Consider the following 16,812-nt stretch of genomic DNA (forward strand, 5'->3'; position numbering starts at 1 on the left):
GAAGGCAACTATCATCATAAATCTGACAAACAGTGCCCCAAACTGGATACGAAAAAAAAGTAGTTGAAGTTCCGCACTGGTAACGCCCAAGATTGAGCCCATAATACTTGGTATAAAAAGGGGGCTTCCCCATGCTAAAAGTCCTTTGTCGCCGAGAGTTTCTTTGCTGTTAGGCTCTAGCACCTTTAGTCACTGTGACTGTACTGACAATCGTAGCAGCTATTAGGACTGTCTGCGCAAAATCGACATATTGCTGGAACTTGAATATCTGGTGCTGGTACTTTTCCCTTGCTCCGCATTGTTTTCTTTGATAGGCGTTGCTATCAGCATTTGATGTTGTAATGTTGTTGTAAATTACTGCTGCTGAGATGATTAATCCGAGCAGTTGGGAGTGTATTTAGGGCATGTGCCTTGCTAGGTATTCTGTCGTGCTATTCTGCGAGTCGGTAAATGTTAAATAATATCTAGCGTGCCAGTCAGAGCAGCGTATTCTTCTTATAACTCTTGGCAAAGGCCCAGGTTGTTAGATCTTCTCTAACCTAGGTTAGACTTCTAAAGCAATATGTTCACATACTGTGAAGACATTCATTAGAGATTACTTAAATCTCCCTCTTTGATTCTTCTCCTTGATTCGTGTTATTCTGACTGCCGATACATATATTTTACTGTAACCTCCCGAAAGACTAGTCATCCGACCTTTGACAATTAAAGTTTCGGTACGGTAAAAGATCATATGATTTTTAGTCAATACTTTCACAATAGTCTAGAATTAGTAGAGTGCTTCGAACTTACGGCTGAAGCAGCGAGCCGATGTTGCAACCTCATCCTCCTCTATCAGGAAGCCGTATAACTCAAACCCAGAAAAACATTAATATAGGTTTTGTGGGATGTAAGTTAAAGAATTGGCATTCAATAATGATTTGGGACTCCTCTATGTCTATCATATGATCTGCTTAGACCTATTAACATAGCCAAGTGAAAGAGTATGCTAGTATTGGCTTATGATTCAGAGACGCTGTGTGGAGCCTCGCAACGCGTGGATGTGCTACCTTACGACCTACTTGCTATCAACATTATGGAAAACAGTATAGCTTCTTTCGTTTTGCTGTTTTCTTCTAATCAACCATAGATTGTAGAACTGTTGACCGTAGCAGATATGGTGGGTGACGAGATCAAATAATGCTACCAAACAATATATTATAATCGCTACCGTATGTGTCTGTGCTGATTTGGTAAGACTGAACGTTGTTATCCTTTCATGCATGTTTACATATATGGGCCATTCTCTGTGAATAAAGTCGGCTTCGTCAAGGCCTGTGGTGATCTATTTCCCTTGTCTCCTGATATATTTGGGGCCTGGAAGGTAATTGCGAAGCTGGACTTTTATAAATGTATCTGTATATCGAAGATAATCCTGGGAAACATAGCTGTACCATTTAAGTCGATAGGCATGCTGCTTTATAACTTATAGGAATCTGCCCCTTGTTATGCGTATTCCTGCATTAGGTTAGGTGCATCGGCTCAGCTTTCGCGGTAAAGAAATGTGCCATTCTAATTGTCCTTAACCTTCAATCCACAGGATATCTTGTTTCGAGGCTTTCCAAATATTCTCATCCACGGATAAGCTATTTTGCCCGGCGGAAATAGTTCTTGACTATAATGTTAGCTTATCAGTTTTCTATACAGTGCGAATATCAAACCTAGTCGTTAATAGGATACCTTTTGCATGTAGCTGTATATTAAGGTTAATTTTGTTCAGATGTAATAAACATAGCCATGCTTGATTATACTTGTCCTTGGTCCACTGTATGAGCGAGCACTGGAAGGCTTTGCTTGGGGTTATAGCCCAGTCTATCCCCTGAACTGTCTGGGAGTGGAACTATATCTCTCTGCCCAGTAAAATGACCTTAAGCTATGACAGTTTCCTGGATCTTTTCTAGGGCCCAGACAATATATCATCGTGATGAAATTACAGTATTTGGTTAATTGACCAATTATATTGATTAGCGTAAAGCTTAACCCCCCCCTTTCCACGAGATTTCTTTTCCGGCGCTCAATAATGTCCACACTAATACATCATGAGATCAGTGCTATCATATGACTTTCCGACATATGCAGGTTGCTTATTAAAATATCGCTGTTAGGAACTGGTATCCGAGTGATTGTTCTATTTCTCTCCTAATGTATGACAATCACAGCCAATATCCTGTAGCAGTGAATATCTTTTTCGATCTTCTAATTTCCCCGCAAGGTCCACTAAATCGCGATGGATAACAGAAAGCCATTTGCTGGCAAAGTGGTAACTGTAACTGGGGCAGCACATGGGATCGGTCTGGCAACAGTTTACTACCTTGTCTCTCGTGGTGCCACAGTCTCCATGGTAGACATTGTTGCTAAAAGCGCTCTGGAAAAGGTGGAGGAGAAAGTTTTACAAGAGTTTCCTGACGCCAAAATTTCCCATAAGACAGTCGACGTCAGGGACAGAGAGTCAGTCGAAAAGTGGATCGAGGATACTAAGGAGATATTTGGTAGAATTGACGGTTGCGTAAACAATGCTGGCAAGTGATATCTATTTCGATCGAATGTTTTCCTATAGATCTGACCAAATGATGTAGGAGTTGTGGGTCACGAATACAAGCCCATCTCGGATGTCTCAGAGGAGGACTGGAATTACGTGCTCGATGTCAACTTGAAAGGGGTCTTTAATTGCCTACGTGCAGAACTACCAGTGATTGAAGACAATGGTAGTATTGTGAATGTTGCTGGGATTGCCGGCCAGTTTGGTTTTGTCAACATGTCGCCATATGTCGCTTCCAACCATGGGATCATCGGCTTGACCAAGTGCGCTGCAAAGGAAATTGCAGAGAGGGGAGTGCGGGTTAACGCAATCTGCCCGTATGTTTCATCTGATGCTGTAGTCGTTTAGCATTCTTGGATTGCTAACTCGCTGTTAGGGGCGATATTAAAACTGCACTTATGCACGAAGAGAATAGAAAGTCTCATGGAGCCTTCGCCCCCAAGCATGCGCCTCAGCTTTTTAAGCGATACGGTCATACTGAAGAAGTGGCCGCATTAATTGCCTTCCTTCTTGGAGATGAGAGCAAATTTACGACTAGTTCGACCTACAATATTGATGGCGGATGGACTGCTTGAATCCAAATGAACCTTCCGAGGGGGGTTAAAAAGAAAATAAAAGTAAAAAAGAAAACAGACAAGTGAAATCTTTTTCTCGGCCGTCATAATGTTGTTCCCAAACTGTGCAGGTCTATAGGCTTGACCTGAAATTACGGAACTCGCATGCAAGAACGGGACTGAACCATTTATGTTGCTCATTCGGGTGATCGCGAGAGAATAGCATACCGCAATTAAATACAAAGATCATATCTTGTTAACTGTGAAATAACAGCGGCCCTCATGATATCCTTAGGAACTGTATATATTGTTATGCTCGTAGATGAGACTTCTCTAAAGAAAGACGGATTGTCCACATGCTGGGTGCTAAAAGTCAACTACTACACTCCGAAGGCGTACTGCCTGCTAGATTATATACACCAGAGGAGCCCTTATACCGACCCGAATGCAACTCGAGATATCACTCGCCTTAAACACGTATAGATGTTGAATGTAGTATTTCCTCGCATTAGTTATGCTTCCAGGAATACCGGCGCTGAAGGCCGCTGTTTCGATAGTATTAGGCATGGGAAAATCTACGCCAGACGGAATCCGAAAGCGACCGTGTAACATGATCAAGGCTCGACATCGTGGGATAAAGACATACATCTCGCTGCAATGGGAATCCCAAGAGACGAGAACAACCGTGGTGCCCTTACCAGCAACTTATTTGAGAGGATGTTTAAAGGCTACCTCCACTGATCCTTTACCAAACTAGTCCCACGATTTCCAAATCATGACTCCGCTATAGACGTCATCTCTGGCTCGGATATCTCCCTTGGAATGATACACACCAAACACTACTTTTCCCACTAGATCCTTCTCCGGCAGCGCATATAGGTAGTAGTCATCCTTCCCAAATTGATTCATCTGGATCCTTTGCCACTGGCGTCGATGAGCTTTCTGCCTCTGACTGAAATACTCGCTCCCCAAGCTGTACTCCATCGTCTGCATTGGTGGGATGCCCGCACGGTCAAGCGCTTGTGAATAGACTGCCAAGATGTGCTGGGCTCCATTGTGGCCCAGGCCATAATAGGAGTTCCGATGCCACGCGCTGATAGACCGGAGGCTTGGAAACTCCTGTGGTTTAAAGTCCCGAAACATATTCTCAAAGTCTCGCTGATCCGCCTCAGGGGGACAGCGAGACGCGAGGATCACGACATCCTGAATAGAGACGGGGAGGGTTTGTGCGAAGGGCAGCCACCCACCATCCTCACGATTGCTAAATAAATCGATGTCAAGGGTAAGACGTTCCAATTGGGTGAATTCATTCCACTTCCAGTTCGTCGTGGGAGGCGTGTGTGGGTTAGTAGACAAATAGGGACTATGTAGATCCCAACAGGGCTCATGTCGACAGCCGCAAATTGATCCATATTCCATCAATTCGATATGAAGATGTTGTAACGTCGACTTCGCGTGCGTTAATAGAGCTAGGCATACCGCCTCCACGGTCATGTCCGGCAGATGCGGTTGGCATAGCTCGCCGTTGAAGCGTATCCCGAATACTTCTGGTGTATGGAAGACCATATATTTGAACTGCTTGAAGTTAGAGCATCCCTCAATAATTCGGGACAACGCTCGACCGGAGATATTTCCACGATCGACAATCATTGACTCGAGTTCTGATTTTGGGAGCGGCAGAGGATAGGCTGGGTCCGTAGCATCGTCCCAATCAACGGCGATCGTGTTTCCGCCATTCTGCCACACTGGCTGTGAGTAATAATCCATCACAGACAGATACCGAAGACCGGGTAGTCGAGCCAACGCAGCCAAGAGGCGGATGATCTGCTGGTAATGATCGTCGGCCAGGACTGCCTGTGGCCTTTGCTCTCGTTGGTCCTGACTACTTCCTGCACTACTCCCTCCATCCTCGTACTCATCCTCATCCTCACCTTCATATGACGTGCATTCAATTCGCACCTCCGCTAATACCGACAAGGCCTGGTCGAGGAGTCCCTTCTGTGACCTTGCTGCTAGTCTACTCACTGCCCGAGGGACATAGGGCGTAATTGGGTCTTGCGCGCATACATCTAACTGCATCCGCTTCAGCTCGGTGAGCTGGCTGAGGAGCAGGCCTAATGTAGCTCCCCCAGCCCCATTAGACACCGCATGCATCCAATCGCATATTTCGTCCTCCTCGATGAGAATAGGTGATTGTTGAAGAAGCCGTTTGGCCCACTGGAGGCCAAGTTCCCAGGGTATATTTGGGCGGTCCTGAAAGTCCGACTCGTGGGGTACCAGCTCCTCTACATACCGGGCCAGGCGGGGACTTCGAGCGATGTCAACCAACAACTGTGGAGCACCAATGCTGAACGCCTGATCAGCTTTGTGGTATCGAACGTTTGCGGGCGTTGCGAAACCAGAGTCTTGTGATAGCCGTCGCGTGTACGTGTCATGTTCTCGGAGGTGTCCGCGACAGGCTTCGCTAAGATGTTTACAGCTTAATGATAGAGAAGGTAAATCTCTGGGAGAAGCATGGTCTATAATCTGCATCTGCAACTCATATGGTAACAGAAGGAGCATTTTGCGTGACGGTAGAAGGATTTCAACAAATCTCCATTTCTTAGATTTTCCTTCGTGCAAGTCTTATCGTCTTTTTTTCCGGCCCGAGCCTGTACAGCACGACCCACCGATAGAAGCCCGGGTTATGTTGAAACGGACAGATTATGTTGCGTGAATATTTGTGATGGTTAATACAAAGATGCCGCCTATCTTTTGATAGTGCCAACCTTATTGCCTTACTTGTTCAGTCAGCACAGAAAAGGTAGCTCTCACTGTCCGAGAGAGAGATATTTATATATATATATGACTTTTGAAATTTTGCCCAGTCACAGATTATGTATTGTCAAATGATCATGTACATTGGTTGAATTCCTTGATTGGATTGATTATGTTGCTTTAATCTTACAACATGACTGTGGGAAGAAAATCGCTTAGGAAGAACAAAAGCGCTAGGCCTAACTAGGCAGCTTTAACTTATATTATGTCTAAATTGGGGTCTCCATACCACTACTCAATGTCCCGACACTGCACAGACCCCTGCTAGTGGCTAAGCTTATTCACGCTAGAAATGAAAAGTCCCGGTAAAAATATAAGAAATACGCTATAGACAAGTCTTCGTTGTTATGGTTTTTTTATTTTTTAAATTTTTTTTTTTTTTCCATTTCATCATTATTTGTCATGTGCACGGTCAGAGAGTTCTCTAGCTGCTTCAATTATGTAACTAATGGCTACTCGGATCTTGGTTTACTAGAATAAGTTGATGTTTGATGCTGGGAATTGACCATAGATTTATTCTTTGACTTTTGCGGGGAAGGCCCACTTATGCCTTCCGAGCCAATCGGATTTATGATTTCCACTTTGGGAAGTTCGGGGGGATACCCTCCGATTGTCCGATGCTGTGGATTCTTCACCCTTGACTTCCATAGATGCATCGTGGGTTCATGCAGAAACTGCATGAGAGAGAATTTTCGCATTACACCGGTGTATGTATGTTATATGGATCAGGCGACGAGTGATGGACTTGGCCGGTGTCACCATTGGTGGCTTTCACATATACCACAGGGGGTAGGCAATCAAGACGTTTAGTTTGAAGGAAATACGAACCTTTTCATAGAATGTCTGTCGCAATATGTATCCATGTATTCGAACCCTTACCGATGGGACCAACTGAAATTGCCGCCAAGGCATGATACATGACTCAATTTAACTTTTTTTTGTTTAATTTAACTATTATTCTTGTCTAGTTGCTTGGTATCACGGAGCCTCTCACGAATCGGGTAATGGTGTCCCGAAGGCACCCCGCGAGGTCGGACTTCCCGGGGGAACTCCGGGCAGTGGGGGATGAATTCGAATTTCCCGGGGTATGGACCCTAAATATTTCACCATGGCCAATTCATCCTCTGCAATGTTGTTAGTTTCCAATACACCACCACCAACATGGAGAAACCAGCGACACACCACCTCAAGGACGATGGCGCCAGTTCCCCTGTACCCGGGGGCAAGTACGACTTGGAAGTGCAACTCGAAAATAAAGACAATGGTTCAATTGATGGGAATTCATTGACCGAAGACCACCGACAGTATTTGCTCCAGCGTCATGGGACTGTGGACCTCGACCCGATGCCAGATATGACGGATGCGGACCCCTATAACTGGCCGACCTGGAAGGTACAAAGCCTCCCTGGATGCAGAAATGGATAACACTGGCTAACTCTTTGAATGGCATAGAAATCCCTCAATCTGGTAATGGTCGCGTTCCATGCCATGATGGCAACCTTCACCGCGGCCGCGATCCAGTCCGCCTTCGGGGATATAGCGGAAGACCTCGGCGTCAGCGTTCATCGAGCAAGCTACTTGACCTCCCTGGTCATTGCGGTCCTGGGTGCTGCTCCTCTGATTTGGATGCCACTATCGAATCGATACGGACGACGTCCCATCTTCCTTCTGTCGCTGATATGCAGTCTGGTCGGCAACGTGGGCTGTGCGAAGAGCTACTCCTATGCGACCATGGGATTATGTCGGGCCATCACCGGCTTCTTCATCAGCCCTCCGGCAGCAATTGGTAGTGCGGTGGTAGCCGAGACCTTTTTCAAGAAGGACCGGGCTCGATGCATGGGGGTATGGGCCGTCATGGTCACCGTGGGGGTGCCACTGGCGCCCTTGATCTTTGGGTTCGTTGCCGTTCGGGTTGGATATCGATGGATTTACTGGATACTAGCCATTGTTTGTGGACCGCACCCGCCGTCTGAGAGATTGCTAACAGTCATAGACGAATGGTGTTCAATTCCTGTTGTACTTTGCCTTTGGCTCCGAGTCACTTTATATCCGTGGCGACACTGCAAAGGCTCCGGACTCATTGCTGCACCGATTCTTTCCATTCAAACGCATTGATATGACTCCCCTTCGAGTATGGGATTTCCTTCAACCCCTTGCAATGGCCGCCCGTCCTTGTGTCATGATTCCCACCGCCGTATATTCTATGGTCTTCCTCCTCGCAAGCATCTTCCCCTCGCTCGAGATCCCTCAAATATTCCCAGAGTTGTATCATCTGGACACCCAACAAATTGGGCTCCAATACATAGCAATGGTCGTTGGCTCAATAATTGGGGACCAGATCGGTGGAGCTATATCAGATCGGTGGATGTTGTACCGAGCGAAAAGGACAAACCACTCGGTTGCCCCCGAGTATCGACTATGGCTGAGCTACCCCGGCCTGATCCTGTCTATAGTGGGCATAATAGTCTTCCTCGTACAGGTCAATAACGCTTCATCTCACTGGACTATAACTCCGCTAATTGGCGTTGCCATCGCCGCTGTCGGGAACCAAATCATCACCACCGTCAATATCACCTACGCCGTGGATTGTTATCGATCGGAGGCGGCCAGCGTTGGGGTCTTCATCACCTTTGTCCGTCAGATCTGGGGCTTTATCGGGCCTTTTTGGTGAGTCCACTTTCGGTTCGGGGAAGAAGCAACCGATCACTTGCTAATGTTTCCATTCTAGGTTTCCGGAGATGCTGAAAAGTGTGGGTTTTCTTGGGTCCGCTGCGATTCTGGTTGCCATGATAGTCGCGGTCAGCGTTATTCCGACACTCTTTTTGCAGTGGAAAGGGCATACATGGCGGTAGATCCGATATAGTCCATTTTGCGTTTATGCCAATATGGAAGGGACTTGGAAACCATACTACGAGGTGCAACATCCGTGTGACAAGGGATAGCCTGTGTCCTCCGATTTGTGCGGGACGGTTTTGAAAGGTACATGTTTTGATAGTTGTGGATATATAGATATAGATATATACGTTTAATTCTTTAGAATAGAAGGGGAAAGCCCAATGGAACCCAGGATTATGGATGTATTTGGCACGGCGATGATACCTCGTTCCGGATCATGAATTAAACTAGGTAAGTGTCAGTTAAACCGAAACTGAGCCTAGAGAAGAACAACTCGTTTAATCCTCCCATATCTCCACCAATCTCGGTCTTACATAGGGCAGGGACGGGCCATATTTGGGCGGATCCTCTTGCATCTGTCAAACTGAGATATCTAAGGATATTTCGTTATGGAATATTGTAAACACGACGACTGTTGGTGGGACGGACGCGTAAGATGACTCTTGTACACTATCCATAAACCCTCAATGATGGTTAGCATCTAAGCCAGGACACCTCTGGATACACGTGCTAAGGTTCCAGATAGCCAATATTTAAGAGTCCACATCCATTCTTTGTAACTCAGAACAGTGTGGTCGAGGTCTAGCTCTGTAGTGATTTAAAAGTATTACTACAGGTAATAGATAATTAGTAATAAAATAGACAATTGAAGGTCAACACCATAACCCCCTCGTTACTTAGATCTAAGTTTACCACTTGTCCGATCTAGATATGAAGCGTATAATAGCTGTAGATATACCATATTACTAGTAGCTCGATAGACTTAAAAACCAATAATATATGTTTAAAAACATATCTTATATAATATCAGTATAAGAGCCCCTTTGTAACGGAGTGATTTCTGAATGGTTTCTGCCAAAGTCTTACACCCGACCCCTTCACCCACGGGTTTCGGTAAGCTTGATCACTTCTTTGTCACCGTACAGACTTGCTCGATATCAGTGGAAGGAACCTTATCTGCCCGCTCCACTAGGACCTCATTGATGGTAACCTTAGTATCGCCAGCAGTCGCGTTAGTGAGACCCGTGAAGGAGATTGTGAGCGTCTCTCCAAGAGGTTGAATTTCCTCCTCGGTGCAGATAGCTTGGAACCTAACGGTGCCATTTGTAGAATTCGGAATACCCGAGCCAGTCAATTTGAATCGCTTTGTGTCGGAAATAGCTCGCACGATCCCATTCCCAGTGATTTTGCCCTTTTCCACTGTAGGCGCTTTGAACAGGTCGCCTTCAGTATCACCCAGATTGAACTCAATGCTGAGAAGTTTGACTTTGAGGCTCTTGCCAGATTTGTCAGATACCTTGATGTCGACCTTGGCCTCTTTGGAATCAACCGAGATGGTTGAAGTAACATCGTAACTCAGAAGAGGCGTGGGGGGTTCGGGCAAATCTTTCGTGAATTTGGGAGCCATCTCTTGGATATACTTGGTAGCCTCATCCGGGGGAGGAGTGCGTTTAGACTCGAGGACCTCCCTGTTTTATAGTTAGTCACAAACAGTCACACCCCACGTGGGCTAGTAGCGATACTTACGAGACGATCGTCAAGATAATCCCAACGGCTGCCAACACTGCCCCTGCAATGGGAATTGCCATCACTTCAACCTCCATGCCGACCAATACCAACTCGGTGATTTCAACCAATGTCTGGGCGGCCGTTGTGGCCAGGGTAAGGATATCCAATGCCAATATACCAACATTCTTCTCGTACTTCCACTCAGTCGCGATCTGAATTCCCAGACCCGCCGCCACCGCGGCATTGGCGACAATCACCACTGCCTGTACAGCCATACGCCCGACTTTCGCACTGAGCTTGAATCTGCGCATGACCTTCTCCTCAATCGCGGGATCTGCAACCACCTCACCCATCTGGACTTCCAGGGGGCGTCCCTCAGCCTCGGGATTAACATGGGCCAGGGAATGGTCCTTAAAAACCTCCATTTCAATCTCCTCGACCTGGACCTTGACTCGGGGTTTGGAACCGCCCAGTCGTCGATTGAATCTTCTGGTGCCTTTACTGATCTCCTTTGCATCGGTGGGATGTTCTTTGAACAGCAACAATAAATCTGCGGCGTCCGCGATCATCCTCGTAACGCTCTCCACGATTTGGATAATGGCTTCGGCTTTGGCGATATCGGAAAGGTTGTCCCATTTGTACAAAAACTTGGCTGCATTGTAGATCTGGAACCCTTGGCCGCTGCACACGCAACAAGTCAGCAACCTCTTCTACTCAAGAACATATAGGTATTCCAGGGTCGCAATGGAATACTTACACAATACTAATTATGCCAAGAACACTGCCCAGTGTCCGCGGGTATTTCTGATTAAGCTTGTCGTACTTCTCCTTGATCTTTGTTGCGATTTTCGGCATGAACGACACCCCCCCTTTACCTATTAGCCCTCCGAGCTCACGAATGACCTCCGCGATCAGCCGTCCCTGCAGACTCTTCAGGCCAAAAGTGCGTTCTGCCGCCTCCTTTGCATTCCTAGTACCATACTCCGATAGCAGCTCTTCGATATCCAGCAGAAGTTGCTTCTTCAAACTGTTGGTGATTTTGCTGTCGCGTGATAACACTTGTATGATCAGCTGCTCCATGAACTTCGTGGCAAATTCGGGCCACTCGTTCTCATCAATGGGTCTACCCTCGTAGCCGAGCATAGCCATGCTTTTGTCCCGTATGAGCTTCCACAGTTGAAGGTCATATCGGCGGTTGTCCTTGTCGATTGCCTCCAGCACCATGCAGTGCTTGTTGACAAGGTTTCGGCCATTGCTACTTATGTCAGCCATCCTGAACAATAGTGATTAAGCTCTTGGGTATAGTCATACATGAGAGACATGATAAGGTTATTCAACATCGCATCGGTCGTGACGGACTCGAAAAACTCCTTGGCCCAGTCACGGTCATCGTTCACATACGCCTCCAGGTCAACGCCGTTGCGAGTGACCAGGTCTTTGAAAGCAGCGCCTGTCGCGAGAGTAGTGATGTGTCCGAATTCTTGTTTGTGGGCGAGACATGATTCGGCCTATCAAACATTAAAATTGTCTGGTTAATTGAAGAACGAACCCCCACAATAGGGTAGAGAAACCTACCTTTCCCTTCCACCAGTACGTCAACTTCTTTCTTTCACTCTCACTGAAGTTCTTGCCGTAGTGATCATTACCGGACAAACTGTACAGATACAGCGCCCGAGAGTATATCTCTAGAAACTCCTTATTCTTAGTCGAGAGCTGACTCTTCAGCACAGATGGTACGATATCAGAATTCGCCAGCGAGCCATCTCCGAACACCTCTTTTTCTTTGGAGCCCTTCCACAAACCTGCGGCAGCCATCACGTAGTTCTGACTGATGTTGTTCAGGGTCATCGGGTCTGGTGCTTCCAGGAGCTGGAGCTCAGTCACGGAGCGCTTGGGTTCAGTAGCAGACAACAGTACGTCGGCCACCGGAAGCGGTCGGGAGTGGATATTGGCAGACGGGGTGTATAGATCGCAGGTCAGGGCGAGATTCATGGCAGCAAAGGGAGAGTGATTGACTGCGTCGATTACGGCTTGTTTTATGACGTGATCGTTCTCTGCATGTGCTGTATAAAGGGCGTGTAGGGCACCGCGCTTGGTCGTGTCTGATGAAGGCTCGTAGTAATATCCGTGCATTTCACCTGTCGCTAGGTTAATGCCAGCGCTGAATGAGGCAAATACTGGCGGCTTGGGGCCTTTGTCCTCTGTCCAGCCGTCCAAGAACGTGCGCAAATCATCCTGTCCTTGAGCGTCAATGCTAACGTCGATAGTCAGGATATTTTGGAGGTTGATGGCGAGGGTTGATTCATAGATCGAGTCCTCACCCGTGCCAAACTCGTTGTCTAGTGCAGGAATAGCGACAACTGGAATAAATGCACCTTGGCCCTGCTTTTCTAGCCCAGTCTGGATAGTCCAGAAGGGGTTCCATTTCTCTCCCACCGCGGGAACAGCTTGGTTTGCTTCACCCTCTTCTGTGAATGTCTTCTCACTGGAGAGTACATTGTAGGTATTAACATTCTGCATGCCTACAACGTGGACGATGTCTTTCCTTGGAAGTTTGGTATCATGGGCCGCTGAGTATTCCGAGGTTTCTGAGCTCCCCTCAAGCTGGTATGTAATCGAACCTGTGACCACAAGGCTGTCGGAAGAGACTTTCAGTGAACAATGTTCCCACATTCTCGGGGAGTCAGGAAGTTCTCGACTCCATTTGATATGTTCATGTGAGACATCGGCATATTGAATCAACTGAGAATCAACCATCACCGCGCCGTTATCGATGATCACTTTACAAATATGCGTTGTCTCTTGCGGTGAAAACGAGCTCAAGTCTCTAGTATCCTTTACTTCATCATGGCGGAATAGAATAAACTCAGCACTCGTGGAATGCGCTGCGATACGCGCTTCTCTAATCCTTCTCTGTGATTGCTGATGAGCGACCTCAAGGTCCGCAAATGGGGTGGTGTGGTCGCGGGTTAGTGAGGTTTGGAATGTGTTGAAGATGGGACCGAAGAGCTGGGATATGTTTTCGGGTAATGATTTGACCTTTTTATCGTATGTTAGGTTAGCAACAGTTTCTATTGAAGGCGAATGTATCGGGTCAACTCACAGATTCAATGACGCCTTTCTGCTGTCTGATTGACATATCAGCCAACCGGTCAGAAATCCGCTTAATGGTCACCTCTGGGTAATTGGCCGCCACCAGGTATCCGTTTGCATGGTATCTCGCTCCTGCATGTCCCTGGCGAAGCTGCAAGCCATACACCCAATCTCCTGGCGCCGTGGCCACGGTAAAGGACTGGATAACGGTCTTGGTATATGTGCGTGCATTATGGTCAAGACGTTGCAGCACATCTCCAACTCCTAACTGGGACACAACAATTGAAGGATTCTCGATTCTGGCGATACTGGGATCAATAGCTTTGGGTCCGGTTGTTGTGAAGAACACATGGCCAGCAGTGACGAAGGGCTGTTCGCCGTTGAAGCCATACACTGTGGCCTTGGGAGCAGAAGGATGTTCACCATTGAACGTCGGTTGATAGACCTTCTCATCGGATACCACGCCTATTGTCATCAGCCCATATATCGGGTAGTGTAACAATTCAGCACTGACCGTATTCGCCTGGAGCCTTGGTCAGGACCTTCGTTCCGGCCTGTACAACTTCAATATCCACCTCACCCCGATCTGTCTGAATTTTCGTCCCTGCAACAAAACACGCCATGGGCATACCATCACCATTGCGAACGTTGGTAGGTTCTCTTCCCGTGAACATATCTGGATGCTGGGCCTCTTTGGACCTAATCCAACCCCGAAGCTGGTCTCCATACACAATCTGTCCGGGAATAGTCCTCGGAGGTAACCTTCCCATTCCCGGAGAGTACGTATCTGGGAGGTGTTTCACTGTACTTGCTAACCGTTCCACCAGAGAATTCCATTGCGGGTCAGTGCGCCAAGTGAGTGAAAAGACTCTTCCGAGACTTGGAAACGATGGGCCGTGCAGTACGTGCTCGTCTGACCAGTGAACTGGCAGCGAGGTATCGAGAAAGGATCCAACGAGATCCTTTTCCAGCAGAGTGTGATGCTGCTCCGCATGGGGTGACCAGTGTGTCTGCACTGGCTTCTTGACTATATTGCTATGAGATGACGTGGAAAGGAGAGTCTTTCTTGCCCGTTCATAGATATATGCAATTGCCTGGGGGTAAGCCCACTGGCCCCTGGCATAAATCGCAATGACGGTGTTATTGATGAACTCTGGGTCCAGAACGTGGTCTACAAAAGCCGTGCAAAAGTCGGGATCCTTTTCCAATTCCAGAAGATCGAACTTTTCCCCTGCGTGCCGATGGACGGCTTCCTCGAGGAAGTTACGATACATTATATGCATGATAATCGAGGCTGTTCTGTCCATCTTTGGTTCAATACCGCTCTATATAACACTTAGTAAATCTCTGCCCATTCGAGTCATGTTCAGAACAGATGGGTTGATATACCGCGCTCACGGTCGCATTAAATCCATAGGATGAAGAGCGAGACAGTCCCAGTACAAGGGTCTGAGTCTTGAGCAGGTCCAACGCGTTGTCGATCGGCGTCTCACTGTAAATCTCGGAGGGGCCCGGATTCAGCGCACCGAAGTCATCAAATTGCAGGTGAGACTTTAGGGTATCAACATAATGTTGGTTTTCAAAAGTCTCCAGCTTTGTCAAAGCTTCCACGACTTTAATGACTTTACTTTGCGCCATCCTGGACGGACAATGATCACAGTAAATGATGCAAAATGATGATGCTAACTAGACAGCCAAGTTTGGTTTCTGATGATAGAAAGACCAGAGCTGAATGTCGAGGGATTATCCGACCTTAAGAATGTTATGAACACAAGGCAAAGCAGTGAACCAAGATACGACGCTATACCACAATTGTCATTTAAAGGGTCACTACGAAATATTTCCGGATTATTGTGATGAACCTGCAGTCGCGTTACGACCATTATATCTGGTGATCGACAGCTCTATCCATAACTGGATATGAGTGGCAGCGAGGGTTGCAGCAGCTGAGGGCGATGCCAATCCTTCGCGAACTTCTCAGATTCAGCCATCTCGGTGGTCTTCAATGAATGGTATATTCGCCATGTCCACTGCGGCTGATAATCCCCACCTCGCCTTAATCAAATATACAGGGCAGCCAAAGACCTTACTGCTATCTTACTATCCAGTATACGTCACCTCCATTCTCCCCCCAGATCACTTCACAACTCAAATATTGAAGTTTCTGGTCGATCTTGATAGATAGGGTATGTTGTGTGCACGGATTATGCGTGATGACGACTGTGAGTTTTCACTGAGTTGACTAAATAGAATAGTTATGCAGATCGGTGATCAGATAACATCATCCACGAGGTTGAGACCAATTGTCGCTACACCACCGAAGATCATTCAATCATACCATTGTCATCCCACATTTAATCTCTCCCCATAGTCTTCGGCAGAATATCACCAGTGTTAGACAATCACCCGGATAGGTTTACATCACATTTGCATTTGTCCTCTACAACTCACCTAAATCTTGCACCATGTCAGTCGATCCGCAGGTCATGTCCTGAGGAGCCTCTCTAGGAGGGAGAGAACGGGATGGTCCACTGCACGCCAAGAGAGAAAGGCAAATCCCAGAGGCAACCACATCGAGTATACTGCATACTGCGGCGGGACAGCGGGCTGCAGCGCGCCCGTAGTGGTATCCCAGACTGTGGTGGCATTTCTGGGTGGTTCGTCAAGAACCATTCCTTCGCACGTCCGGGCTTGTCCAGATAACGAGTACGATTGGGTGGAGAGGAAATTAGAATTCTGAAGGGGGGCTGTGAAATCCCAGCTGAAGAAACCTTCGTGCCAGGTTTTTTGGTCTTCCGGCGTTACAAATTGGGATCTCATTGGTTCAGTCTCATGGAGCTGGAACCACCGCTGCGGGGAGCTCCATAAATCCATGCGTTGCGAACCTGCCACATTTTCACCCTATGAGGCGTAACGAACAGCAGCGCCCGGTTGGGGCCACACTTTCGGTTCCTCCTGTTTATTAGTGACATGACAGATGTATCGCTGATCCCGCGTCGCGCGATGTGATAATATCTCACCTTTTTCAGACTTCGAAGTCATGACTAAGTACCTCGGACGCCTTTCCTATCTACAGCCTATTATGTAGTTGTAATAGGACCAGTAAGCAGGAATTGAAACCATTCCAACATAATATTACGTCCAGGCTATATTTGAAAAGTGCAAGAGATTTAGCGTACACAGCTATTAGTAGACTTCAGCAGAACGCATCTTGGATCTTAGGGCTGGGGCCAAAACCCACTTATATATAGATTTTACGTCTAATCTAGTATAATCCAATCTAGCCAACAATGTATATAAAAAATCTCTCGCGAGGCCATGGCCGAATTTAGTCATACCCCTGCGAGGTTGTAATTAACTTTGATG

General features: G+C 47.1%; 4 protein-coding genes across 4 annotated transcripts; 2 read left to right on the forward strand and 2 right to left on the reverse strand.

The window, feature by feature from the left end:
• The first annotated feature begins 2,177 nt into the window (after nucleotides 1–2,177).
• On the forward strand, nucleotides 2,178–3,403 carry BDV27DRAFT_124700 (SDR family NAD(P)-dependent oxidoreductase). The gene is made up of 3 exons (XM_032066143.1): nucleotides 2,178–2,558; nucleotides 2,616–2,895; nucleotides 2,955–3,403. The coding sequence occupies exons 1-3, from the start codon at nucleotides 2,267–2,269 to the stop codon at nucleotides 3,151–3,153; spliced, it is 771 nt and encodes a 256-aa protein (XP_031929931.1). The 5' UTR covers nucleotides 2,178–2,266; the 3' UTR covers nucleotides 3,154–3,403.
• Nucleotides 3,404–3,885: 482 nt separating this feature from the next.
• BDV27DRAFT_155485 (putative GPI anchored protein) lies at nucleotides 3,886–5,694 on the reverse strand (the record flags this gene model as incomplete). Its single annotated transcript, XM_032072150.1, has 1 exon — nucleotides 3,886–5,694. The coding sequence occupies one exon, from the start codon at nucleotides 5,692–5,694 to the stop codon at nucleotides 3,886–3,888; it is 1,809 nt and encodes a 602-aa protein (XP_031929932.1).
• A 1,416-nt stretch (nucleotides 5,695–7,110) lies between these two features.
• BDV27DRAFT_170393 (major facilitator superfamily domain-containing protein) lies at nucleotides 7,111–8,801 on the forward strand (the record flags this gene model as incomplete). Its single annotated transcript, XM_032075285.1, has 4 exons — nucleotides 7,111–7,341; nucleotides 7,402–7,896; nucleotides 7,943–8,616; nucleotides 8,678–8,801. 4 exons carry the CDS (start codon nucleotides 7,111–7,113, stop codon nucleotides 8,799–8,801), a joined length of 1,524 nt encoding a protein of 507 aa, XP_031929933.1.
• Nucleotides 8,802–9,716: 915 nt separating this feature from the next.
• BDV27DRAFT_84454 (uncharacterized protein) lies at nucleotides 9,717–10,304 on the reverse strand. The gene has a single exon (XM_032077756.1). The coding sequence runs from the start codon at nucleotides 10,250–10,252 to the stop codon at nucleotides 9,749–9,751; it is 504 nt and encodes a 167-aa protein (XP_031929934.1). The 5' UTR covers nucleotides 10,253–10,304; the 3' UTR covers nucleotides 9,717–9,748.
• Between the last annotated feature and the right edge of the window lie 6,508 nt (nucleotides 10,305–16,812).

This window comes from Aspergillus caelatus (genome assembly GCF_009193585.1).
Source record: "Aspergillus caelatus strain CBS 763.97 unplaced genomic scaffold BDV27scaffold_44, whole genome shotgun sequence".
NCBI lineage: Eukaryota > Fungi > Ascomycota > Eurotiomycetes > Eurotiales > Aspergillaceae > Aspergillus > Aspergillus caelatus.

Bases quoted from the DNA above. Each gene is read 5' to 3' on its own strand.
- BDV27DRAFT_124700 (XM_032066143.1), top strand. From the start codon at position 2,267: ATGGATAACAGAAAGCCATTTGCTGGCAAAGTGGTAACTGTAACTGGG. The intron at 2,559-2,615 runs GCAAGTGATATC...CAAATGATGTAG, and splicing joins CGGTTGCGTAAACAATGCTG to GAGTTGTGGGTCACGAATAC. The intron at 2,896-2,954 runs GTATGTTTCATC...ACTCGCTGTTAG, and splicing joins CGGGTTAACGCAATCTGCCC to GGGCGATATTAAAACTGCAC.
- BDV27DRAFT_84454 (XM_032077756.1), bottom strand. From the start codon at position 10,252: ATGGCTCCCAAATTCACGAAAGATTTGCCCGAACCCCCCACGCCTCTT.